At 40.0% G+C, this 26718-nt stretch overlaps 1 protein-coding gene across 4 annotated transcripts in view; it reads right to left on the reverse strand.

The window, feature by feature from the left end:
- Window positions 1-288: 288 nt before the first annotated feature.
- epb41l5 (erythrocyte membrane protein band 4.1 like 5) overlaps window positions 289-26718 on the reverse strand; it is a 29042-nt gene continuing 2612 nt past the window's right edge. The window contains exons 3-26 of one of the 4 annotated variants that reach the window (XM_052081458.1): window positions 24081-24185; window positions 22916-22958; window positions 22592-22670; window positions 21715-21759; window positions 21259-21311; window positions 18569-18689; window positions 18347-18434; window positions 17939-18027; window positions 17758-17827; window positions 16015-16184; window positions 15395-15501; window positions 14397-14415; window positions 13719-13764; window positions 13508-13620; window positions 8542-8702; window positions 8037-8128; window positions 7757-7891; window positions 7499-7566; window positions 6443-6511; window positions 5883-5964; window positions 5650-5733; window positions 4378-4440; window positions 4073-4212; window positions 289-2670 (exon numbers count right to left, since the gene is read on the reverse strand). In XM_052081458.1, the coding sequence (XP_051937418.1) occupies window positions 2601-2670; window positions 4073-4212; window positions 4378-4440; window positions 5650-5733; window positions 5883-5964; window positions 6443-6511; window positions 7499-7566; window positions 7757-7891; window positions 8037-8128; window positions 8542-8702; window positions 13508-13620; window positions 13719-13764; window positions 14397-14415; window positions 15395-15501; window positions 16015-16184; window positions 17758-17827; window positions 17939-18027; window positions 18347-18434; window positions 18569-18689; window positions 21259-21311; window positions 21715-21759; window positions 22592-22670; window positions 22916-22958; window positions 24081-24185 (2112 nt within the window). In that variant the 3' untranslated portion in view covers window positions 289-2600. Of the gene's footprint in view, window positions 2671-4072; window positions 4213-4377; window positions 4441-5649; window positions 5734-5882; window positions 5965-6442; window positions 6569-7498; window positions 7567-7756; window positions 7892-8036; window positions 8129-8541; window positions 8703-13507; window positions 13621-13718; window positions 13765-14396; window positions 14416-15394; window positions 15502-16014; window positions 16185-17757; window positions 17828-17938; window positions 18028-18346; window positions 18435-18568; window positions 18690-21258; window positions 21312-21714; window positions 21760-22591; window positions 22671-22915; window positions 22959-24080; window positions 24186-26718 lie in introns of all 4 variants that reach the window. The other 3 variants (XM_052081457.1, XM_052081456.1, XM_052081459.1) reach the window with 3 other exon arrangements.

Here is a 26718-nt window from a genome sequence, read left to right on the forward strand (position 1 = left end):
CAATACAAAAACTGAAATTTCTTAAAATGTATAAAATGTAAGTTAAAATTGTGAATGACATTATATAAAAAACATGTTTTTTGAGGAATACCTGGAATATGAAATGATAATAAATTTTCAGTCCGAAGATATTTCAAGAAAAAAACCTCACCGGGTCATTTTTGACCCACATATGCATCTAAGGGTTAATGGGTAAAGTTTATTTGAGATACAAGTGTGGTCACAGTACGCACTCATATCTTAAGGCACCAATGTATTCTTCGCCCCACCTTTCCCTGACACATACAGTTGTACTGATTCACCGTATTATGAGAAAGGAATTAACCATTTTAAATCACATTTAACCACTTCCGAAATGTTTCAAGATACTTAAAAAATAAATAAATAGATAAGTAATTACTGACCTTTAGGAAAGCTTTACTGAACCGTGATCAAGTTCCTAAGAATAGCATCACAACAGGCATTGTTTTTCATTTTGTTTGTACAGTTTTAATGACTTTAATGCTGTTATTGTCCTTTGTGAACACGCTAACAATACTTCCACGGTCAAATGATAAACGTATCATCCTGCATTCACAGCCAGCTGAATACTTCACACAACTGTGACGTAATCACACGCGTGGACACGCATTATGTGAACACTGAACAGTCGCATAAATAACAGCACTGATTGGGACAACAGTTAGCTTCCATTATAAATGACACCATCACAATGATGGGAGGGGTCGTAAATAAAAACCTAAAAAAAAAAATCACTATTTAAGAATCAATGTGCCATTAATATAGTCCAAAAATATAGAATACAATCTTCAATTCGCAAGTACAATATAACACTTAAGAGATTCGCCACGTAAAACGATCAGCAATGGAGGGGCGGGGCTTCGTGCACATTTTCAGAACAGATCGTTAGAGTTTCCACAAGAGGGCAAAGTGAACAAGATAACATGAACAAGCCAGAGCAAAATATCCACTCCAATTAGACAGAGTTCCCACTCTTCCACATGCTTTTCATTTCTGGACCTTTTAAGGACTTTTGAGGGCTAATTTAGCGATTTTTTAAAAAGGAGTTTTTCTCCATTCAGCAGGGGATTCATGGTGGATTTAATGAACAGAAAGCCACATATCACTGAGCTGGTGTTCAAATCATTGTTGCCAAAGGAAAGGCACATCTTTATTTTAGGGGCAATCAGCTAACCTTTTATTTGACATACTGTATGTTGTTGTTGTTGTTGTTGTTGGGGTTTTTTTTCTTCTTTCTTCTTTCTACCTACATTCTTGCTGCTGGAGGCTGTAAATTTCCCCATTGTGGGACAAATAAAGGATATCTTATCTTATCTTAAAATTGGCCCAAAATGACCCGATGATGATCACGTGATCATCATCGGAACTGATCGGAGATGGCGGGAGAAGCAGGTCGGGAACCTGGAAGGCATGTAGCCCAACAGCGGGGTTTGAGGGAAAGGGCGCCAGGCGCATTCTCCGATAAAGCTATTCATTGGAAGGGTGAGGGAAATGACATACACAATTTAAATGAACACCACAGGTTAAATTTTAAGGATTTTAGAAGCTTTCTCTGAAAATTAAGGACAATTAATAACATAATTTTACAACTTTTTAAATGGATTTTTGTTAACTTTAAGGACACGTGGGAACCCTGTTTAACAAAGCAAGAAAAACTGAGCAGTCTTTTGAAAATTATTATTTTGGGTGAAATGTAGAACAGTTTCAAATTGAGACACTAATATAGCATTCTTTTTTCCCCCCCAACTACATTTTCACGCATATCTGCAATTTGTTCTGTGAAACTCCAACATGTCCTCCGGAGAGCAGGGTTCACATTTTACAGCTCAACGCGACTGACAAATTACATTCCTCAATTAAGAAAAATAAAATTAAAAATTAATTGACAACAAAAAATGGAAATCCAAGGGGATATCATGGACAGTATCACATTCAGTCAAAACAATAAAACCTCACATTATTGGGTTGGTTGGGTTTATCATTCAGGGTCAAACGAGAGCGCAATGTTGATACCACGATGTACAAACAGTGTGATACAGCATATTAAAAACCGAGACCAAAAAAAGGTTATTAAAAAAAAATCTGTAAGCATGATCCTCATCCATGCTCGTGTCAAATGCTCCAGTAGCGCAAAAGTAATCCAGTGACACTTGAGAACAAAAAAATCCAAATGGCAGCTCAAGGAATGTATAGAATCATATTTCCAGATATCAAAAAGTCAAGTTGTTCTCGCTTCAAATAACATGCTGATTGTCTTTCTTCCATTTACAGTTCAACGTATACTCCAACAGTCAGTGCAACTTCAGTCCAGGGGAATGCATTACGTGAAAATAAAGATGTCGCACAAATAAAAAATAAAAAAGTCAGACCGTTTGATGCTTGTCCGGATCAAAATGGATGGAACCAACCGTTACTTGGATGATGGACCACAGTGGGGGTTTTTTTAACTCAAACTAAGCCTTATGTGCGGTTATGATGAAAACACTTTTTCTCCCAATCCAGTCTGATAGTTTGTTAATGTGAGTGTGTTGTTACTTGAAACTGCATGCTATGTTGCTGGCCCAGCTCCTTTGTGGCTGTTAGAGCTCAGTGGTCAAGAGACCTCTGGGTGTGACTCCATCCTCCGAGGCTGCCTGCTGACCCATAATGCTGCAAGGGGAACAAAAATTATATATATATATATATATATATATATATATATATATATATATATATATATATATATATATCAGATACACATTCAAGGCATTCATCCCTCAAAACTAAAAGGGATCAATTATACTTGATGAATTGGTAAAAATGCAAATACTAATTGATGAGTTGGGCAATGGCCTGGTTGATTTTTTTTTTTTTACGTTCCAGCTCAAGTAGGGTGGGAGTGGGGGTGAAATGAAGGTGCTGTGGGCAAGGAGAGCCACAGTTGCAAATGCACTTTAAGGGGGAAAAAAATTGTCAAACAAATAAATAGAAAAAAACTGAACACTCACAAGGAGTAGCTGTTGGCCAGAACTCACTCACAGACTAGTCTTCTCCAGCTTCTGATGTCACTTACTAGGCTATGCCACTTAAAGGCAGGCATCCAACACACTAATACTAAAGTAATTACACCTCATACCACCAATTAATTCATTTTTAGTATGTTTATCATGTTTTCATTTATCAGAGTGCAACTTTCCCCTTCCCATCCCCATTTTTTAACATCCAAGCAATGAATTAATCTGTATTATTATGAACAATATCAGATTTATTACACATAATTGTTCAGTTTCTCATTTTAAAAAAAGTTTTAAAAAGCAGACATATACATATCCGCGTATGCGCATCTACAGATATCAAGCCTACTAGACAACTAGAACAAAGCAAAAGGGTTTCTCCACCAACACTCCAACCCACAAATTGCAGCCTTTGCAACTACAAAATCACATTCTACAACACCGCAATGTGGATTTGAATTTGATTATTTGTTCAGCCTTAATTACAGGCTTGTATATGAAACAAATTAAAGCTAAAGTACTTCTAAATTTGTGTTGTACTGTGAGGACTTAAGCGTTGGGAAACATTTTTTATATCAGTCAGTCAAACTAGGAGTGTGAGAAATAATTTGGATGTAATGGACATTAAAAAACAAATGAATAAAAAAATTTAAAATGAAAAATGTTCAGTTATAGTAATATAATATGTTATATTTGGAATTTAATTTATTGTAATTATTCAAAACCTTTTTTAAAGCTACAAATGGTTGTAAATCGTTGATAAATTGCAAATTTGAGGTGCATTTACCAATTATATCCATTTGTTGCAACATTTTTTATCTGGATGATTTGAATTGTTGGAAAATTGTAAATTTTGAATGAATCTTTTGAGTTTTGGAATGCTTTTTTGGAATGCTTTTAAATGGTCGATGTTAAATAAATGCTATTTTGCTATCATAGCAGAAGTGTGAATGAAATTCCAGCTCCGTCAACAGGGGGCAGCAACGGATCAAAAAGCGCCCTTAAAAAGATAGCTCAGCAAATATTCTTTGTGCCGATCTGAAAAGAATTGACTTTACCTCACTGAGTTGCTGTGAAATGTGTGAGCGGCGTAAGGGAGGGCTGAGGTGAGAACGGCACCCCCATCCGCGGGGGGAAAAGCGTCGACCTTAGTAGGGGGCTCAAGGTCGAGCAGGCCGTTAGTAAAGATACCAGGAGGCTGCATTAGAAGGGGATCGTGGGGTGGGGGAAAGGGAGAAGGAAGGCGGTCAGCATCTAACAAGTCATCCAACAAGTCAAAGCGTTCTAAAAGACAATTTGGACAAACAAGAAGCACACCTAATTGACAGACAGGTGAAAAAAAAGAAAAATTATGTTTGCTCACAGCAGCTGTAGGAATGATCCAGCGAGGGGTGATAGAAACTTTTGGTGACTGCACAGGTGGCAACTGGAAAACAAGAACAACAAACTCTTTCTCCGTTTAGGAACAAATATCAAATGCTGGATTGATATTCTGTAAACACGCACAAAGATTTGATGAGGCGTGACTACAATTGCATTGCCGTCTGGACAGTCCAAGCATGAGGAAGAAGAGTCTGACTACATAGTTAGCATGGGAAATGAACGTCACCCCCTTCAGAGTTGAACCAACAAGCCTCGGAGTAAAGAAAGTTTCAGGAGAAAAGGGTTCATCGTTTCCAGATGGAAATCTACTGCTTCATAAAATATCTTTGGAGGGGGTTCCTGCTAACATCTGATAACCAGTCCAGTATTTCATATTCAGTGCCTTATGTATTTTTATGCCTCAAGGGCGGCACAGTGAGCTGGCGGACAGCATATTTGCCTCACGGTTCCAGGTTGGAATCTTATTTGCGACCTTCCGTAGCTGCATTTTCTTCAGGTGCACCTTTCCACATTCCAAAAATGTACACACTAGGTTCAAAAGACAAAATTTTCCTCATTTACTCCAGGGAGTCAATGTGATTGTCTGGGCGTACCCTGCCTTTCATCAGTCACCTCGGTCCCTAATTAGGAGACATATTATGCAAAACAGATGGATGGAGGTTCATCATGAATTTGACCACATCTAATTGGAATTCGTAACCTATTACAATTCCTTGATATGGTACATAAATAGTGGATGCTATATTTCAAGAGCATACATAATCTAATCCAGATATTAATTTAGGACTTCCAAGCAACCTCTGATCTCAGTGTTTCTGCAACTATTTTGTGGGAGGATCAGAAAGAATTTCAACACAGGATATTATTTTCCTCTTCTTATCCTTTTGCTCTTCCAATAATTCACAGAAGTGAGTCTTTGGAGAAGGTCTCCCCTGGACTGCTGTTGGAGATCCCTCGAGGTGGCATGTTAAAGCCAGTCCTATGAAACTATGATCCAATGATAGCATCAGAGGCCTAGATATGAGTTCAAACGAACATCACACACAGAAGAAGTTGTTTGAAGATAAGGTTCAGATGTCCTTTTAGTTAAGGGGGAGCCCAGTGGTTAGTGCTCATCTGGCCTTAAATGCGTTTCGCCCTTCCTGTGTGCAGTTTGCAACTTCTCTGTACTTGCATGGGAACTGTGGCCTTCTCCCATAAGCACATACATCAATTATCACAGTAATAATTGTTCTGAAAAGAAAAATCTTACAGTAGGGATTGGGTCAGTGAAGTCAATCAAATTATCAGGCAGAGGTGGGGTCGTGTTTGGAACATCAACTTCCTCTCCCTTAACCTGTAATGTAACATGAATACACTTAAATCAGACAAAAGCTGCACTTGGCCGATGAGAAGACACACACACACACACACACACACAATTCCACATAACGCTGCGCTCTCATGGGGCAGGGGACAGTCTCGAAAAGCCGATGGATGAATAACCTTGAGTGTGGTGCCTTCAACAACGGGATCTGAGGACAACTTGAGTGGAAGAGTGTTTAAATCTTCAGCTAACCTCTCAGCGCTGATGAAAAGGAGAAATGAAAAATGCAATGAGAAAACATCCTTGGGGTAAAATGTGTTTTTGTCTTGATATTTTCACGAACCATTGTGAAGGCTCATCTTTAACACACACACACCACCAAGTATTTTTCCACTAGACAAACATTATTAAGACTATCTGAGCATTTTCTACATCAGTGGGCCTGCAGACATATCAGCCTTGTGAATTGTCCACTCAAGCGACACCATGTCTGTCTGTAGTGTCAACCGACTGTAAAGTCTCTGGAGCAAGGATGCCCACAGTATCCAGGCAGAACTCTGCTCATGTGACTTAACACACCCAATCAGACAGATGGACACAGATGTCTGCAAAACTTGAGAGTGGCTTGCTGGCCTGTAACAGCCTGATTTTTTTCCCCCCAAAAAATTTTTTTCACAGATTATTTTAAGGAGGCTAATCAACCTCTTCTGTACTTCACCTGTCAAAGACGGACACTAACCTGGTGCCTGCTGATGAGACCATCGAACAAGACTTGAGCAGCTCCCATGAGTCTTGAATGTCAGGGCGACTGCTAACAGACAGAGATGAGTTACTACTGCCCATTCGGCTGGTGCTTGACTTCAACCTCGCAACAGATGGGACACATTAGAATACCCTCCTCTTCGTTTCTGGCACAACATTAGAGATATATGACTGAGTTGAATAAAGCTGTCTTCAAGCGAGGTTGGGTTACAGTTATACAACTTTACCAATTCTGAAAATGTGACCGTGAGCATGTCATTCTGGACTTGCAGTTAATTTACACAATCATCTCACGTCAAGTTTCTCAGCCCATGACAAGAGAGTGTTAACTGGAAACCGGTACATAAATGACTGCTTGGTGAAGTTCTCAACGATGAGATGGGATGTATTTGTGTTTAGTGACGTGCCCATTCACAAGTAAATACACTTTCCAAATCCTCAGCGTTCAAGTAGCAACCCTCAGGCTCAGCTTCGGTTATCAAGGTAATACAAGTCTGACTTGCCATTAGCCGAGCAGTACAAGGAACGGTGCATAGAGTCACTCACTGGCATGAAATGCCCCTTAAAACAGCCTTATTTCAACGAGCCCATATCTGAGTGTGTAACGTTTTCTATAACTGTTTAGTGATGACGATATCTGGGAATTGTTTTAACTTGTGAAAACAGTTGCATAATATGTGTCCGTTACAACTCAAAGAAATATTACACAATAACTTATTTTCATGCTCTGAAAACATTTGCAATTTGAGCCTTGTTGAGACGGATAAAAATAACTGGTAATGCAGTGTTTGAAATGCAAATGACTCCTCATACATATTCAAAGCGTAAATGAAAAGAATATCGGATTTGGCTAAGATAATGCATTGTCCATTGGTATGAATATGAAGATGCATGATTATTTGGAGGTAATCAAGCATTCTCCAATGTACAGTAAGTAAGCATGCTCATGAGAAAATGCACTGTCCGAAATCAGCTCACAAAAAAAAAAACAACAAAAAAAAAAGAGTTACAGTTCAATCAAGGCCTTTCACACCTGAAGGAGGTTTCCTGCAGATTGCAGTTCTTATCTCCCATCATTGTGACATGTTCCTCCAAACCAACCTATGGAACAGACAGAAAACAAATGAAAAGAAAAAAAAAGAAAGAACATTATATGTGCCCTGTGACTGGCCGACGACCTGTCCAGGGTATACTGTACTTGTTCTGAAATTAATATTGATTAGGCTTAAGCAGACAATCCCTCGAGAAAACGGATGATATGGCTGGATTTCTCTCCCTATTTCTTTTTCACCTTGAGCGTTGCGGCCTCAGCTTGCGCTTTGAGGATGTTACTCTTCAGGTCGCCTGGAGTTCGCAGTGGTGTGACAACAGGACTACTTCCTGCACTGTTCAGACAGCATTTCTCTCTGAGCTTCACAATGTCCTCCTTTGGATGTCGGTTGGGTAGAAGGAAAAAGAAAGCGAAAGAGAGAGAAACAAATACAGAAAAACAGAGATAATCATTCACTTCAATTAATTTTCTGCTTTCTATGCTTAAGATAACGGAACTACTTCCAAGAATCATCACCCACCTGATTATTCATGACCATATTGATGTTGACATTATTCCTGGTCAAACGCGGACTGCTCTCCAACTCCAGCTGCTTGAGACGTGCTGCTGTTTCTTCATGGGTGGATAACCAACATTAAATTGTACAGCCAACTGCTATGCACTCAAATGAAACAATACTGAAAATTATGAAACGGAAATAATTCGTATCCACATTGTTGACCTAGGAAGTGACATTATCTCACCCACGGCCAACCTTGTACCCTTCAGCCATGTCTCCATAAAGCTGAACAGTGCTGATGAGGTCATCACATTATGGTATGTAAACTCGGGTCTAGTGTCAGCAATGGGAACGTCTCACCAGCACAATATTTTTTATGACGCTTAATCATTTCTCATTTAGATGGTATAATACAGTGAATACAATACAATCCATTGAAATTTGCGTGCTTTGTATGCCATACAAACAAGGTGTTTTTTTTTTGTTGTTTTTTACAGCATGTTTGCTTGTTTCTGCATTGACTGACCGGTGAGGCTGAGTAATTCTTCGCCAGTGGCACCAGAAGGGGAATAGACCATACTTGGACCCGCGTCCTCAACAGCCTTTGCAGTGGGTGCGGCGGGAGGTGCAGGAGTCCTGAGGACATCATCAATGCACGTCTCGATCAGGTCACCAGCCAGGGGCAAACTACAGACAAAGCAAATGGGAGGAGGGAGAAATAGTCCGAATGAAACATGGAGCTCTTTGAAAGCACAAAATGTGCAATAAATTGGTACTTGTTAACTTAAATACAGCCAAAAGCAAAATCGTGATTCAGGTTTCATACAACTTACCAGCGATATCCGCAAAAAAAAAAAAAAAACATGCAAACAAATTTTTGGTGAGTTATAACTTGAAATGTTTTTTAAAAAAGCAGAAAGAATCAAATACACGGTGACAGGTGGTCATGACATGTCAAAGAGTAACAGTTTTTATTCTCTTTAAATCATATGCACGTTATTCAGAAGGATAAACACCTCTGGTCATAGTTGTTAGTATTCACTTTTAACTCGGCAACAATACAGATACAATCAGTTTTTCACAAATCAGTTGGATTAGTGTGTTTCAAGAGAAAAATCAACATTCACAACAACTACAACAGCAGCAACTTTAAATAAACTGGAGATTAAAGAATACAATCACATTTAGAAGTTCTGCAAATAAATTATGCTAGTTAAATTTTCTTCTTGAAGTCTCCTAGGACGGCAACGACGTTCTGTCATAAGGTAGGTGTAAATGGACTATATTTAAATACAGTAATCAGGTTGGGGATATGATTATGCATCTAAATTACATGGTTAATTGAATGAGGGTTTAAGTTAAAAAAAAGGTGCAGGTAAAAAAAGTTTTCAAACATTTTGGTAGTCAGCTGATAGCGGGACTAAAAGAGACTTCAGATATTGACTTCAGATTCCACAACGAACATATTAATTAACTCATTCAGTACCAGCCAATTCTGGACCAAGTCTGAGAAGACGTTTAAAAACGTCTTTGGGAGTGAATTTAGTTAAACGGGTATCTGGATACAAGTACAACATTTTTGGTGAAGAACATCACATTTTGTGACCTACAGTATGTGCTTAGTACATTCTCAACTTCAACCTGTACTGTTGTTCACCAAGGTGACATATTGACACCGATACCAGATCAGTTGAGCGATCACAGAAAAACTAAGACAGGAAAAACCTGACTATGTATTTCTTTTCATCACCCGGGTGAAGGAAAATACAAGATGTCGCAAGTGCATAAGACTAGAAACACCCAATCTGTTTAATTCACAGTGATCAATTTATCCACTTCATAAACTCAGTCATGCCACTATGATATTTGTTAATCGTGCAAAGCATGCCGATATATGTAAGCAACCAAGACGGTAACATTTCAGTAAGTGGCAATGTTTCATCTTTCAGAAGCCTCCGAAATCCAAAACATTTGATTTCACAAATTCATCTGAGGAAGGCTTGTAAAAATGTTTTGAAGAAGGCACGGACCATATGCAAAAAAAGAAAAATCTCACTTCAAATCACAAAGGTGATTGGAAAAGTCAGATATGTCAGTCACACATCGTTTTGAGAAAAACCAAACAAACAAAAAAGTAAACACATTCTTTGCATCAAGAAAGCCCTACAGAAAGGGTGCAGACGTACCAGACTAGACATACTGTATTCAGGAAATTACAATCCTGTTTTGTTGTTCACCAAGGTGACAAGCTAGTTTCTAAGCTGTCACAGTATTTTTAAAAGACACAACTTAGATTATGATCACATAACCACACCTACGGACAATTTAGACAATTTGGGGTGGAATGGGAGGACGTTTGGGTATGTGGCAAAAAAAACAACAACAAGCAAACATGTAAGCACTTTGAGGATACTGTTCTGCAAACTCTACAGAGGAAGGCCAGAGTCATGATTTAAATCCTGAACTTCAGAACTGTGAAGCAAGCTACCATGATGCCCAGGCTAAAGCCGTTACAGGCAAATCATGGACTTCATAAATCTCAATTATTCATTTGTAATTCATCCGAATGTCTCATGGTAAAGGTCTCATGCAGTCAAAATCCAATTGCTACCAACCACCTTTTAATCCATAATATCAAATCAAAATAAGTCTGTATGTGAGATGGTTTAAATTGGACATCAATACTGTTTGTCAATTACAAGCAATAGCCGATCAAACAGGCAAGAGGAATGGAAAATGGGCAGATCAGAATTTGGTGATGTCGTGACCTCAGTACGCTACTCATTATTCAAGTAAACACGCATCCAACAGAAATTTGTGTCACGCTGCATCATGACAGCCAATTGGCATTGAAAAAATACAGTGTATGATACCCTGCGGTTAAAAGATGGTTGTTGTTTGTAGGCACAAGGCACATGGAGCCTTTAGATACAGTAACTCTTGCTCCAAAGACCATGACCATACGAAAAAAAGAGCAGGCCTGGAGAGCGGTCAGCGAGATAGTTACATATCCGGTAAGTACTTGTCTCCAGCTCTTGTTTCTATTTTAATGTGAACCAACCCAGTCAAAGCTTTAGCCTCTGATTCTCCACACACTCGCGCCGTTATAACACTTGAGAAATATAGCGTACCACAAATCAGAGCAAAGCCGTTTTCCACATTCAAATGAAGGAGAAGGTGGAACCAATCACAACAAAACTTAATTACATATAAAAAATTAATGATAAATCCAGCTGTCTCATCTGCCAGGCGTTTTGGACCAATTATAATACCGTTAGCTTTGAAAAGGGTATCCTTGGCAATTCAAATCCAAATTAACCTCCAAATCCAGTAAACGACATCAACGGTTGGGGGGGTGGGGCGACAACATGAGACCTTTAACATAGAAAGTAAGTAGATATAGGCGCGTGATGTTTTAGTCTGTTGTGCACTTTTGAAATTTGTGGCTTATGGAAAGCTTGAAGAAAAATGTCTGAATATATTAACTGATTCTGAGTATTCAGAATGAGACTTCAAAATGAATACAAAAATATGAACTCAGTCAGGAGTAAGGCAGCGGTGCACCTCTAGCTGAGGAAACAACAGTCAAATGAGGTATAAGATATGATTGCCACTTTAGGGAGTTTACTACATTAAAAAAAAAACAACAACAAAAAAACTCAAACGCTATGCGAAATGTTTCCATTTCTAACTTCGAGGCATACATGCAATCATGGGTGTGAGACACATTCTCTGCCGCATTATTTATGTCTAAATCACTGCTGAGGCATGAGCGCGCCGTCCAATTCATGCCACGGTGAGATGACTGTCTGTTGCTCAGTTCTGCCAGGCTCCTTGTTAGGAGCTTTGATGAGATATGAACGAGTAGGATGCAGGGGAGAGGACACCTGAGGAGATTGAGGTGGGAGGTGGGTGACAAGGATAAATGGGAGGGGGCACACAGGAAGGGAATAATGAGAGGTAAGGTAATGGTGTGTAGATGGATTTAACAATGGACAGGAAGCAATAGAAAACAATGAAAATGGGATAAAGGAGAAGGAAATCATATGTCATGTGTGTCAGCGTTGCATATAACTCATCCAAAGAGAGCGACAGCGGGTTAATAGGAAGCAGCAGATTGCTTGAATGGAAAATATTGTCTGAAGCGTCATCGCATATCGTGATATGCACACTGTAGTTATCCACTGACTATGTGGCAGAGGCTGTTTCTAGCCACTTAATTGATGGCAAGAGAAAAAGACTCACATGAAGCACCAAGAGTCACCTGCAGTTAATAGGTTACCATTACATGCTAATCAAAAGAATACAAGCAGCAAATCAAAAGAGACAATTCCACCTTTAGAGAGACATTTTTCAAAGGTAAACAAATATTTTTAAAAATCATTAAAAGCCCCCACGCAATGCAGCTACTAATTGATTATAATGAGAGTCGCAGCCACGACAAAAAAGAAGAAGCTCAATATACTATCATACCTACCTGACCTTCCAACAGGCCTTTTCTCAATACATGTAAATACTGGAACACACAAGGGAATATATGCATTTGCTTGCTTTCGGAAATACCAGCTTCACAGATCACAAAAATGCAGACGACACTTGATGCTGCAGGTGCAAGTACACAATTTGCTATCCATGTACATGTCAAGTATGGCTGTACATCTCTCCAATCAAAGATGATTCGATCTCTACTGTATCTCCATACATGGGGTGTGATACGATTCAATGATTGTACGATTTTTAAGTGGAACAATACAATTCGATTGGATAGGTTCCAGCTCAAGAGGACATGATGCAATGAGTTTCTTATTGACCTTGTCAGTAGTCTCAATGTGGCATTTCCTACAAAGACTGGAAAGCAGTTTCAGGGTGCACCCCGCATACTCCCCAAAGACAACCGGGATAGTTTCAGATCACGCAATATGAATCTCGATATATTTTAAAATGAAGATGCCCATTGGGTTGGCAGACGCCCGGCACGTCTTAGATTTGTATCTGAATTGGAAAACTTAAAGGGGAAGTCAACCCAAATGTTTTTTTTTTACAGTAAGAAGTTATATGCAAGCCTACTACTCTAAAATCGACATTCCGATTAATATTGTATATGTGGAATGTGAGCAAAGCAGTAAAATCCATCTGTTATTGTCCATCTCAGGGGGTGGCCCTTTTGCCACTTGCCGTCCACTGAAAATTACATCACAGTTGCTCAGGCCTCAGGTAACAACCAACCATTGCTTGGGTTCAGAAAATAAGTGATTGGTCATTACCTGAGGGAGCCCTGAGCAACTGTGATGTCATTTTCAGTTGCAAGAAAGTGCCAAAATGGCCACCCTCTAAGATGGCGACAAATGGCTGGATTTTCCTGCGTAACTAATTTTCCGCAAATGCAATATTAATCACAACATTTAGACTAGCAGGGCTGCATTGAACATTAGTGTAAAGAACATTTTGGGTTCAAGCCAGCTTTGCAACAACAACAAAAAAAAAGAACCCACCTTCTCTTTTCCCCTCCAGGACTTCTGGGAAGAGGCTCTATTTCCAACGGACCACAAACAGAAGCAGGCGCAACGGTCACAACCGGTGCACCCGACCAGGCGCCTCGACTGACCTAATGAGGTAGTGCAACAAAAACATATTTTCAAAAGTGCTCGTTTGATTTTGCATGAACAATCGAGTGATTTGAAAAAGTGAAGTTGGGACCCTCACATGCTTGTCTTTGCTGGAGTTGACTCCATTGCCCGATGAAAGAACCCTGAGCAAAGAGACACATTTACATTCCAATCTACATCAATAATTCAGACAACCCTTGAGATCCATCTCCAATATTTACAACCTCTTCAACCACCATTCATTCATTCATCTTCCGAGCCACTTGATCCTCACTAGGGTCGCGGCTTCAACCACTAAAGAACTTCAAAGATATCATGAGGATCATTTCAAGGCAAGCTGACTAGATGGCTATATTAGCGCACATGAACTACAATCCTAAACCTAATATATTTAGCATTTACATACATAGTACAGTGGCCAATTAGATCACAAACTGTTGCAGTGTGGGGTTATCAAAACCCAATAACTCTAATGACATTTAAGTCACAAGAACTCTGACTCAACAAGTAATTAAATAGCTTATGTAGGTGACGTCATGTCTTCAGCCCACATGCAAATTCTGAAACAAAAATGTGACTTGACTTAAATAATCAGGCCTGACAATGTGACTCAATGTGAGTCGCTACTCTGAGTAACTGATGGCAAAATGTACATTTTATGACACATTTATGCTTTTCCCACTGAAAGTTACACAAATTAGCACATTATAAATTATAACAGCTAATTCTTCAATTTTGGTCACAATCACAATGTTTAAAAAGATAGAGCACTCACTCCTGAGGGTGGAAGGGTCCTGCAAAACAAACAGAAAAGATGGTAAACCTTGTGTCCAGGTTAAGTCTGAAAGTGATGCAGGGTAACGGAAAACAAGATTTTTTTTCTTAAAGGGCAAGTCAACCCCAACATTTTTTAACAGTAATATGTCCTATATGCCCCCCACTAATCTAAATATGGCATTCTGATTAATATCGAGTTAAGCAGCAAAATACATCCATTTCTCGCCATCTCGGGAAGTCCCACTTTCTGTCAACTGAAATAGACATCACAGTTGCTTAGGGCTCAGGTAACGACCAATAGAGCTGCATAGAATTTATTATTGTCAAGAACATTGGGGGGTTAACTTACCCTTTCAATCCACACAGGATAAAAAAGACAAATAAATTTAAACAAATGTGCATTAATGTTTGGTTAAAATGTCCTACCTCAACCAGACACTTTTCAAAGCAGTTAACAATCAATTCATCTAAATCAATTTGGTTCCTGGCTCGGGCTGTCTTTCAAGCAATTTACTCATGTTTAAGGGATTAAAGTCAGAGTTTTGGGGAAGACACTTGTTTGAATTGATTATCTTGGAATCTGTGACATAGTAGTGACTTCTAATGACTTTCCCCGCCGGTATAAATCCACAATTCACCTCTTTAGGTGATGTAGGCGAAAGAATGAGACTGAATGTATAATTCAGAAATCCTAAATCGTAAACTAAAGCTTAAGCATGCAATCTTTTTTTCAAAAATACCTGAAGATGCCAACTGTACAGTCATTCCATCTTAGCAAAAACAGCAGTTCAAATACTGTCAATCATTAACAGTCCCATGTTGACATTTCTACCCACGATGAGGACATTCTAACTATTTCTGCGCTTATAAAGTTGACCGTGTTTCAGTGCAATTGAGTCTTGCTCAGTTAAGTGTGGGTAGACGCTTGTTGTGTTCACTGGTCTACAAATTTGTTTTAGTCCATAACACAACACAGCATTTGATTGTGGCACTCACCTCTGTTGTGCATTGTTCTTCTAGAGTAGCGTCGACTAGGCCGCCTCTCAAAGGAGGCTGAGCGGCGGGCTTTATTGGACTTTGTTGTCTGGTACTCTGTGTTTCCACTAGTCGCAGAAAAAACACATTTTCACTTAACAGAGCGGAAAAGTGCAACTGTCCACTTAGGCTCAATCGTCAGACTAAAACAAGAACACAGTTTTCTGAAAACAGTTCATTGTCATACATACACAAATGCCCCCGGTTGAACTCTGAAAGCACAACTGTCTAGTACCAACAAACCCGTCAACCCTCCCCGCCCCCACTAAAGCAAACATGACTGCCAGTGTTTATCTAACTGGGTAATATTTAAACACACACACACACACACACACACGCACACACGCACACACGCACCCAGTACAGTGCCGTAAGATGACACTGTTCGTTGTCAACCGTCTCTACCAATTTGAGCACTTCAATTTTTTTTTTTAATGGCATACAAATAAATCAAGGTTGATTGTTCAAACAGTAACAGTTCAGTGGTCTTTTGGTAGTGTGAATTGGAAATGGCAATTTACAGGCACTGAACTTGCAAGTCTTTTGGAAAAACCCATGGAAACTTGTGCACAGCGTGTTACCTATATCTGAAGCGTGATCCCATGCGGATGAAGCCGGAGCGTGCAGAATTCTTTTGTACTGGCCCCCTCAGCCGGAAGAAGGCATGATGTTCCACAGCACACTTCCAGAGGTGCTTACAGGCCTTCGGGTGGTCCATTCTGAAGACAAAGGTATGCTCCTGCTCTTTGCCCTACAAAGGATGGATTACATTTCAGTGGTAACGAAGATGAATATTATCACCACCAACAACCAAATGGGCCATGCTATTGGATTTACCCTGCACATTCAAGTGCCAAATTCCATTTTTTGACTGTATGTTTCAAGTAACATATAGTCATTGTCTCTGTTTACATAAAATGAACAAGTGAAAAATAAATCCCCATCCAGATTCCCAAATTGCAAGTAAACAACTCTCCAAAAGGAAGGCAGGTAGTGGCAACATGGACGTAAACAATACCATACCGGTACATAAAACATTACATAGCATTTAGTTTGCCAACTGCATTGATTTAAATGAGGGTAACTAACCGTAACATTACTCCACTGTAGTAGCGTCAATAATTATCTTATTTAATGATGTGCACAACATATGTGTCGCTTATTTGCTTCAACATTAGCAATTGACGTCATAAAGCTTTTCAGGAAATAGGTACTCTCCAACTCAGCCGAGTCATTGTGCACTCTGTATTGAGTTGCCTATTTACTGTCTGACTGATAAAAGAGACCATGCATTCATTACTCAACCTTATCAGCACTTCATTGACTTCTGGGTCAAATTGCACACTTTACTTTCGGAAGAAGCCATTCGCTTTGCTCAGCACAAGACATCAGACATGATTACAGTTGCATTCTCTGGTGTGACGGCGGTCTTTCTTAAAGAATTATACCAAGAAATCAACATCTACCTGCAGATAACCCAGACACAGTAGTTATGTTATACAATAAGACATGACCAGTGTTGCAGAGATGATGGCACGATTTACTTTTTATACTCAAGTATAAATTCAGATCTCCAGAGACGATTGCCAGCCAGCCTTTACACTTATGCGTGTCACCGCAGAAGTTATAATACGGTGTGTCATATGTGTGATGATGAAGTATCTAAGCTTAATACATGAACTGACCAGGAAATGATACATTTTTTAACTGTCAGGAGGGAGCCGAGCAAGAAGGGCGGAGCTGTGTGCACAGTGTATGTGTGTGTGGTGGTGGGGAGCGTGGATAATGCATACCAGAAATACCAGAGAGGAGGCTTCTCTATTAACCTCCCACACGGACCTCCAGGATGGACATAAACAAGCTCTGCTGCTCCCACATATACACTTGCCTCTGGGCAATCCAACAAGTCCACTTTCATTTTTATTTTGGGACAGGGGGCCTAAGGAACACTATATTATTATTATTTTATTGGGAAACAAAGCTTCATATTTTTCCTGTGAAGCAACTGCCAACAGATTTATGTGCTTGTAAAGCGCTATGTCGAGTTGAGGAACAATATTAGCCACCGATAAGATGTAAAAAGTATTATTCCACATGGCCCTGAATATGAAACGACCAAGTGTTGACAGTAGAACGATTATAATTTGGTGCAGTATGTGAGATTGATATTGCAGAATTCAAGAGCAAATGAAAACTGCGGAGCACACTTCAAAGTATTCCACATGCTACACTTTGCACCTTCTTTCTCCCTTTCGCCTTTTAACACTTTTTCTTTTTCAGCAATTAGGTCTTATATATCTGAATTATTTGGCGTGCATGTTCACCTGGTCATCATCCTCCACAACCACCAGAGTCAGCTTGCTCTTTTTGAAATCCAGGCGAGTGATCTTTGGCCTACAAACAGGAACACACAAACACAATACTCAAGACAGAACAAAAAAAAAAAGGTAGATCACATCCGAGGCATTTAAATGGGCCAACAAATTGGCTCATAGTCAAGCATACCAGAAAAAGAGGCCAATCTTGGTTTGTCCCTCAAACACCAAAACACCAGTGGGTGTCAAACCCAGACTGTACTCATTACCATCTCGTGCCTGTGCATTGAAAGAGGAGAGGAGAATTTACAGCATTACCGACACCTTTGGACAACACATCTCAACAGCAAATTAAAATTACAAACGCGTACATCCAAAAGTATCCCAAAACAATACATAAAAATTAATATAATTGAAGAACAAAATGTTGTCTGTGTTCAAATCTTCAATGAATTTGAAAAGACACAATTTGAACTGGTCAAACATATTCATGACCTGCAGCAAGTCGTTGACTATGAATCGCGATAAATGCTTTAACCAGTGGGAAGCAATTTCATTCTATTGATGAAAAAGGTGTGTGTGTTCATGTGTCACTTACCTGAACCATATGCATGTCCACACCATACATTTCCAGCCATTTTGCTTTATTCAAGTAGTTGATCTCAGCCTGTGCCGGTGTTTGACCTCTGAAGGTGTAAAAAAATAAAATAAAATAAAATCAGAATGACGTATTGGCTCCAGAAACAAACAGCTAGTCTACACTGTGTGCAGAATGAAAAACAGTAAAATGCTGTGGTTCTGTCGTGAAAAACAAACCAACCTGCACTCCTTCCACATGTTGTATATAGCCAGTTCCACATCCTCAGTCTGTTCGGGGATAAATCTGAATTCTGATACAAGGTCCAGACTGTGTTCTAGTGGGTCACAATCACCTAGTTCCGCTGGGGAAAAAAAATTAAAAACATGATAATCTTGTTTTTCTTATGAGTGAATGTTTGTAAAAAAATTAAAATACGCACAAACGGGCAAGATTTTTGGTCATCAGTTCATAAGAAAGGCGCCATACATCAAACAAAGGAACTAACGTTTCAGTAAATTAACATTTTAAAAGATGTGCCTTAGGAAGTTTATACTCTAGTCAGTGTCACAAACAAAATCACACAATAGTCAATGTCAGTCTCAGCCAAATCATCCCAGAAACATCGAGAACCAAGGAAACGACAAAACCTACCAGGCACAGCACATCATGTCGTTCCATTCACAAATTATGCGGGAGTATTGTGATCTTCAACAAGACAGGTGAGCACCAATTTGAGAAGAAACCATGTGACGATAAACGAAGTGTGTTCAGAGTAAGACAAAGTGCAATTAAAGCTTATTATCTGTTGTGGAAGAAAGGATGTTGATCTTTGAATCTTGAAAGTGCTTCCCTGACAGTGAGTGAAGGCTTAGCGTATAGATGGTGGGGGGAGGGAAAAAAAATCATTTTTCTTTTAAGAGATTGTGAAAAGGAGGAAGCTCAACAGGGGAGAAAAAGCAAAGACAGATAAGGTGCTGGATTAGGAGGCCACTGAAGAGGATGGAGCACTAATGAGCTGGCATTTAGCCTACAATGACTATGAAAGTCTGTGCGTGAGCGTGAGTGCGTGTGCGCACGCGTGCATTTTGGTTACAAAGTTCCACAAAACACTGAACAATAGAGTGGATATAAAAAAATTAATAACGTTTTTTGTGATGTTAACAAATAGGACCAAGATGAATAATTTCAACCACTCGTTGAAAGGGGAAAATAAAAAGCATTTAGTGTGATTGAACAAGTGTGCACACCCCCGTATAAATGGGAATGAGGATGTGTTCAGAATTTACCACGTAAACTCAATAACAAATGAGTCAGCACGCACCTACCACCAGTTAAAGTGCCTCTGAATAACCACAACTACGGCTGAGCTGCTCCAGTAGTCATTCCTCCACCTAAGGCCTCCGTTTCCGCTAAGCATGATGCTACTGCCACTATTGTGGATATGGTGTTGTTTTAGTCTTAAGATGTGTTTCAGAATTAGGGCCATAAGGTTCACCTTGACATGTTTGTCTGATGTATTGTTTTTGTCTGTATGAGATGAGGCCTCCGTCCTGTCACCCTACCCAACAGCACGGACATACAGTATGAAATAAGACAGGACAATGCTCTTACATGCACGAAACATTTAGTGCTTGCTTAAAACAACTTCGATGTTGAACTCTTGGCATCAGCCCTGTCGTCTTTTTAACAAATTTTTTTCACAATTTTAAATTTACATCCAGTTCATGGTAATGCCACCGTTGTTGGCATATTTTCTACACTTGATGACTTCGGTTAGTCCCATGGTATAGTTACTACCTTGGAAGTTATTTTGTGCCCTTCTCCACACTAATACATTTGACAAATGAGATTCCACAGAATCTGTGTGCACGATGCCTTCTGTAGCAAGATCAGATGACAAAAATGTCAGTAAAAGATTACTAGAAGATCAGAACCGAATGGTTTCTGGTGTGAATTGATCTGGAAAAGGCAGCGAAAACGCAAACAAGTCAATTTTGAAACCGTTAATCAAGGTCTGTTTGCTCAGGTGGCTCTAAGCAATGGGAAACCACAATCGCAGCATCAATCTAGTTTGGCATCTACTGCATAGACACACAAGTGAAAGGCCGAGTCAAAGGAAACTCGAGGCAAACATGTTGTATGTGGCACCACACGTCTAAAAATGGCATTCTGCTTAGTATTCCATTTGTTCAATATGAATTAAGCAGCAAAATCCATCTGTTTTGATCCATCTCAGGTGGCAGCCATTTTGCCACTTACTGTCGACTGAAAATGACATCACAGTACCCAAGGGCCCACGTAACGACCATGGCTTGCCTGTTTTCTGAATTTGGTCATGTAATATTCAAAACATTCGCTGTGAGTGTGTGGATAGATGTGTCCTAAAAAATTAAATTGTAACCAATCAATTCAAGATTGTGAAGTTAGAATACAATGTCAACCTGACATTGTAAATGTTGGAGGTGAAATCTTAATTGCAATTATAAAAAGTAAGTTACAGGGAGAACATAAAGCTTTTGAAAACTAACCAAAGCATGTTAACTTCTGTATTTTCCTGACCATGTCACATAAAAGGTGGGATTTTGTGATTTACACAACACCGGGCCAGTCACATAAAGAGCCAGCAGTGATCCACTTGAAAAGGCATTGTGCCATCAGGTCGGCCTTGGCAAGAGCACTTTCGAAATGACACATAGGTTGATTTTTTTTAAAGGCTCTCCAGTTTGCAAATACCAACCGGATTAGTAACAATCTTTAGACGACATGCAGAAGGGTGAAAAGATTTAACCTCTGTGAAAAAGCAAAATGGAATGTGGGTCAACATCATCCTACTGGAAGTAGTAAACAATGGCTTTTATGTCTAAAAGCCTAAACCACATAAGATGCTGATGGACCAAACAATTTTTTTTACTGCCGCTTTGCTGACTTACCCTGTAGTGAGAAGGCAGCCAATTCCACTGCTGTCTCAAATGGGCATTCTAGCCTGAAATTGTCGACAGGTTTGGTAAGATGCAGAAAATGAGCCAAAATCAATTATCCAGATAGAAAATATCTTTATGCGTTAATGTAGATCAGGGGTGTCAAATGTCCGGCCCGCGGGCCGGAACCGGCCCCCCAAGGAGGTTCGATTAGGCCCGCGGAATAATTTAAAAGTGAAAAAAAATGCATAAAAGACACGGAATGACTATTTTTAATAAGGTGCACTTCATGGAGTATCCTCAAAGGGACACACTGTTTTGATTAGAACAAAGGAAAGACATGATATTTTGGTTATTTATAGCAGAGTATGGTATAATTTTAATGGTCCAGCCCACTTGAGGCCATATGTGGCCCACAATGTGAATCGAGTTTGACACCCCTGACGTAGATGAAGGAAAATGACTTACTTTCCACTGAGGATATCTTGTTTCAACTGCAACACAAAAAGGTATCTGGGAGAAAAACAAACTTCTCTTGTGAAAAATGGTGATGATTCATTTGTTTCAATTATGTTACAAGCAGGGGTGGGTAGGTACAAGCTAGGTCTAGTCAGTTACAAATACTTAAGTAACAGATAAATCGCGCTCGTCTGAGTAGTTGTAATGCAACATACTTCATCCATCCATCCATCTTCTACCGCTTATCCGGGGCCGGGTCGCGGGGGCAACAGCTTTAGCAGGGAAGCCCAGACTTCCCTCTCCCTAGCTACTTCTTCCAGCTCTCCCCGGGGGATCCCGAGGCGTTCCCAGGCCAGCTGGGTGACATAGTCTCTCCAGCGTGTCCTGGGTCTTCCTCGGGGTCTCCTCCCGGTGGGACATGCCCGGAACACCTCACCAGGGAGGCGTTCAGGGGGCATCCGAATCAGATGCCCAAGCCACCTCATACTTTTTAACATGTATTTATTTATTTATCTATTGCTTGGCCCATCAAAAAATAGTTGTCACATGATTGTTCTAGCAAAGCAACGTAACGACGAACAACGTCTGGCTCTATCACTTCAATAAGATTAGCCAGAAAGTCAGATGACTGCACTCAAAGTGTCTGAGGCTGAAACAATGCTTTCAGAGTGACTCATTCACATGAAGCATGGCAGAAACAAGGGAAGAAAGGACAGTGGACGACTCGCAGTGAGAGGAGGCACAACAGGCCTTTTGTCACATTCAATTTCTGCTGATCTGACAAATTGTTTATGACAATTCATTCAAAAAGAACTTAAAATCAGAACCTCTGTTCGTAACGGGTTTTTGTTAAATTCGAATAGTTCTAGTTTATATGTTAGCTCACCTGGTAAGCTCCTCGTGCAGGTTGTTTGGCTCGGAGGAGTAGAACTTAACTCTCAAGTGAAGGCAGTATGGCGGGCCAACTAAAAGATGTTACATTACAGCAGGATGTCAAAGTTGTCAAGCATGAGAACTGTTTACTGCGCATAATAAGACCCAAGGTACCATCAGGGAAATATGAAATGAAACAGCAAAGCCAGATGCATAATGTGCCCACAGATTTGCTATTCCCATAAAAACATTTTCTGCTCTTGCTCATAAACGCGTTCAGAAAAAAAGTAACTTCTGACGTTAAGGAAAAAGGGAAAAGAGGGCCCCGTGTACTTACTTTTCACTTGCTTTTTTATACTTTTTGTAACATCAAGCCAGTGCTGAAACAAAAAAAGCACAATCCATTCAACACTGTTACACGTAATAAAAAGTACTGTGCAGTACATACTTGCTGACTTCACAAGTTCTCATGGAGCTTATGAGAATGTATATCTTTAACTTGACCCAGAGCTTTCTTCTACGAGAAACATGCAGGCTCGATGAGACATGAAGGAAGTCAGGAGAGCAAAAGCTGGTGACTGTGATTGAGCACGTGGTAGTGAGTGAACGAGCGAGGAACTCGGAGCACCGTGGCGTCTTCTCCCCCGCATTCCTCCTTGTAGCATTCTCTCCCACTTTTCACAGACTACCTCCAGCCCTCAATCATGTGCCCTTCCTCTCTGCTAAATCTTCCCCAGCGTCAGATTTTACGGCATTCGCAGGGAATTGGTACAAAGAGCCGGGGTTACTGGCACACCAAGAACTGAAAGTCTTAGTCCGAGCACCAGCAGACTCTCTAAGCCGACAAGAGTGCCAGAACCAATCCTTTTAGTCGAGTAAATGACGACGAGATGTTGATGTCAGTTTGATTTTTCGGGTGGATTCCAAACAGCAAAATGTGAAACAGGACATTCTATGGAAAACATACTGCACTTGATTGCTTGCATACAAATAATCGAGTCTCTGGAATGCCTGAGGTGACCAAAAAAAAAATGAAGTTTTTTGTTTTTTTTTGTTAATTGTTTGTCCAGTAAAACAATTGAAAGTGTATGAGTGCATGTCTTTGAGAACAATCCAATACATCATAACTAGCAGTGGTAGGCTACATTAATTCAGCAAATATCAATACTTTGTGTTGAGTTACATTCGTTTTGCATTGCACTTTATCGTCTTCTTTATCTTTTACGCACGGCTTCCTCCTGGCTCACAAGAATCATGGCGAATTATTGTACATGCAGTGGTGCGTGTGTCAGCAGTAACATTAGTCCATGTGGAAAAGGCTTACTGTGAAGCTTTCAGGCATTGATTTTGCTTCAGCTTTTTTTTTTTTGTAATCTAATTATTCGTGTTCTTCAAGCACCAGTCCATGCCCAACATACATGCAGATTCTATTTCAGAGGAAAGGATATCACAGACAAGGTATTAAATCACCTGGGAACTGCTCAAAAGAAAATCTGTCTCACCGGAACTTGTGCAGAGTCCATGAAGCGTAGTCCAAAGTAGTCTTTTTCTACTATGTCCAGATGATACATGATCTGGTCAAACAGCTCCTCACCTTTGGCTTTTTTCTAATGAGGGTACCCATGAAAAGAAAGAAAAAGAGCAGTTAGGTTTCTCAGTGCTGAATATCTTCTTGATTGGAGAACCGACATTGTAAACAAGCAACACGAGCACAAAAATTGTGATATCATTTGTGATGTCTTTCTTTCATGTTTGTTTTGTGATTACTGTGTTTTAATTTGTGAATTTTCACTGAATACCATTATGAGTAAATCTAAATAGCCTGAATAGGAGTTGCTGTTTCCAGCAAGGCTGTACCAGTTACTGCCCGTGTTCTGCCTGGGACTGGAAGATCTCTCCCTCACATGCAGACACACACGCACACCCACCCACCCACACACGCACACACACGCACACACACACACACGCACACGCACACGCACACGCACACACACACACGCACACGCACACGCACACGCACACGCACACGCACACACACACTCACACACATACACGCGCACAGTCACACACAAACACACGCGCGCAGACTCATTTGTCTCCCAAACCTCAACTTGAGGCATGGTGACTGCGTTGCCATGGCAATGGGGGTTTAAGTGCCCCAGACACCATGGAGCTGAGGGAAGTGGGGAAGCTGAACACACCATGTGATCACCTGACGTTTTGTGACCATTTTGGTCTTTGTGCTTAGCGAAGAAGAAAAAAAAAATCTGCCATGTCATAAAATAACTGTTGCTGCTTTTTGTAAGCACCCCTTTTTTCATGCATTAACTGTACAGCAAATCCTACTTGTATTTTTTTCCCAACTGCCCTGGATACAACTATGTAATAAATATAAGGACATGACCCATCATCAGTGACAGAAGTGTGTTCCCGCACACACCGCTAATAGTTTTCAGGCCCCATACTAGTTGGCATCTCTGAGCAGGCATAGCGTACCCCTGGAGTACCCTCCGGAGGGAGAGAGACAGCATACAAAGGCCTCATTGTCCATGCGTGTTTGTGTGTGAGCATGTGTGCCATGCTTTGTTACAGTAATTCAAATTTTTTGTTTCGTTCTTTTGCAGTCTCTCGGCATGTGATCACACAAATGTGTCTCAACCACTGAGTAAGAAGGGTACATATTATCTGAAAAAGATTTGCGCATATGTTCAGTCAATGAACCGACAAGCCAACTAAAATGAGGAAATACAAACTGATTTGCATGACTATAAGTAGGGCTCCAGTCTGCTGCTGTTGCACATCTCAAAAAGTATGCCATTCAGTGAAAAATAACCGATCGTAAATAGTTACTGGGTGCAAATAGTACAATATTTGTATCTTTAAAATATGTCAGACATCAAAGCTTGCCGATATGCTTTTGGCAGGTCAAGATTACTCATTTGAGATGGCATGGCACGACACAAACAGGCAGTTGGATTGACTGCCGATATTAGCCACACGCGCTAACCGCCAACTTGTTAGCCACTAGAGATGCAAGTGACTCAGCAAAGCCCCCTTCTCATTTATCATAAAAGTGAAGAGTGTTGAAAAGAGTGGCTTATAAGTCTCACCTATTAATATCGCCGTGTCATTAAGTCACCAGTATTAATAGGACAAAAGTTAGGAATGTGAAAAGGTTATTTTGCCTATAAAGAAGAACCAAATTGGAACTTAACTAATGACGTGAATCGGATTTCAGTAGACCTTTAAGGTTCTAATACAACTACATTTTGGGAGTCCTACTACAAATATTTGGAAGAAAAATAAAGCAGGCATGGCATTATGAAACCGTTTGCCCTGTGAGGCACAGAGGGGGACGGATGCAAGAAAACCTGCCTGTACACACATTATTTTGTCTGAATTGCATTTTGTATATCGTTACTATCGTATGCTTGTCCCCAGACAGGGGACTTTAGTGTAGTCAACGTGAGGAAATGTGTACATATACAATAATAAGGATCATGAAGAGGGTAACTGGAATAGTTCGACACTAAACCAACTTAAAGGGGATGGTAGAATGGAAACTTTACTTTATAATTGCTAGTATACAAATAGTTGGGTCTCTAGAGTGTCTGTCCAGCCATTAAGTGTGAACTAAAACAATGAAGTAGGGTTGAAAAAAAAATCTATATTTGACTGTAAAGTAATTGAAAGTCCAGTCGAAAGCAATTAACTAATGACGGTATTTTTCAGTGCAGTGACAGTACAGTGGTTCCCAAACGTTTTTGCACTATAGACCACTTTCAAGTGAAGACATATTTTGGTGATATGGCTAAATGATTAAATAATAATAATAAATTCGAATAAAATAATGATTTTTTTCTTTTTTTTTTTGCTCCATCATGTACCCCTGCTGCAGCTCCTTGACTAATTCTACAACTGCTCTCGGTTCACTCTTTTGATATGCACCAGGCAGGTTTCAGATTATACATTCCTGACATGACCAAATAATCCAAACCTTAAAAGTGTGAATACATCTTTACAGGTCATTCCTTTGACTGACTGGTTATTAGTTTAGTGTGTAACCCACTCATGAAATTAATCCCTACAGGTGCATCTCAACAAATGAGAATATTGAGGGAAAACATAATTTGCTTCAAT

The sequence above is a fragment of the Hippocampus zosterae genome, chromosome 12, assembly GCF_025434085.1.
Source record: "Hippocampus zosterae strain Florida chromosome 12, ASM2543408v3, whole genome shotgun sequence".
NCBI classification, from domain to species: Eukaryota; Metazoa; Chordata; class Actinopteri; order Syngnathiformes; family Syngnathidae; genus Hippocampus; species Hippocampus zosterae.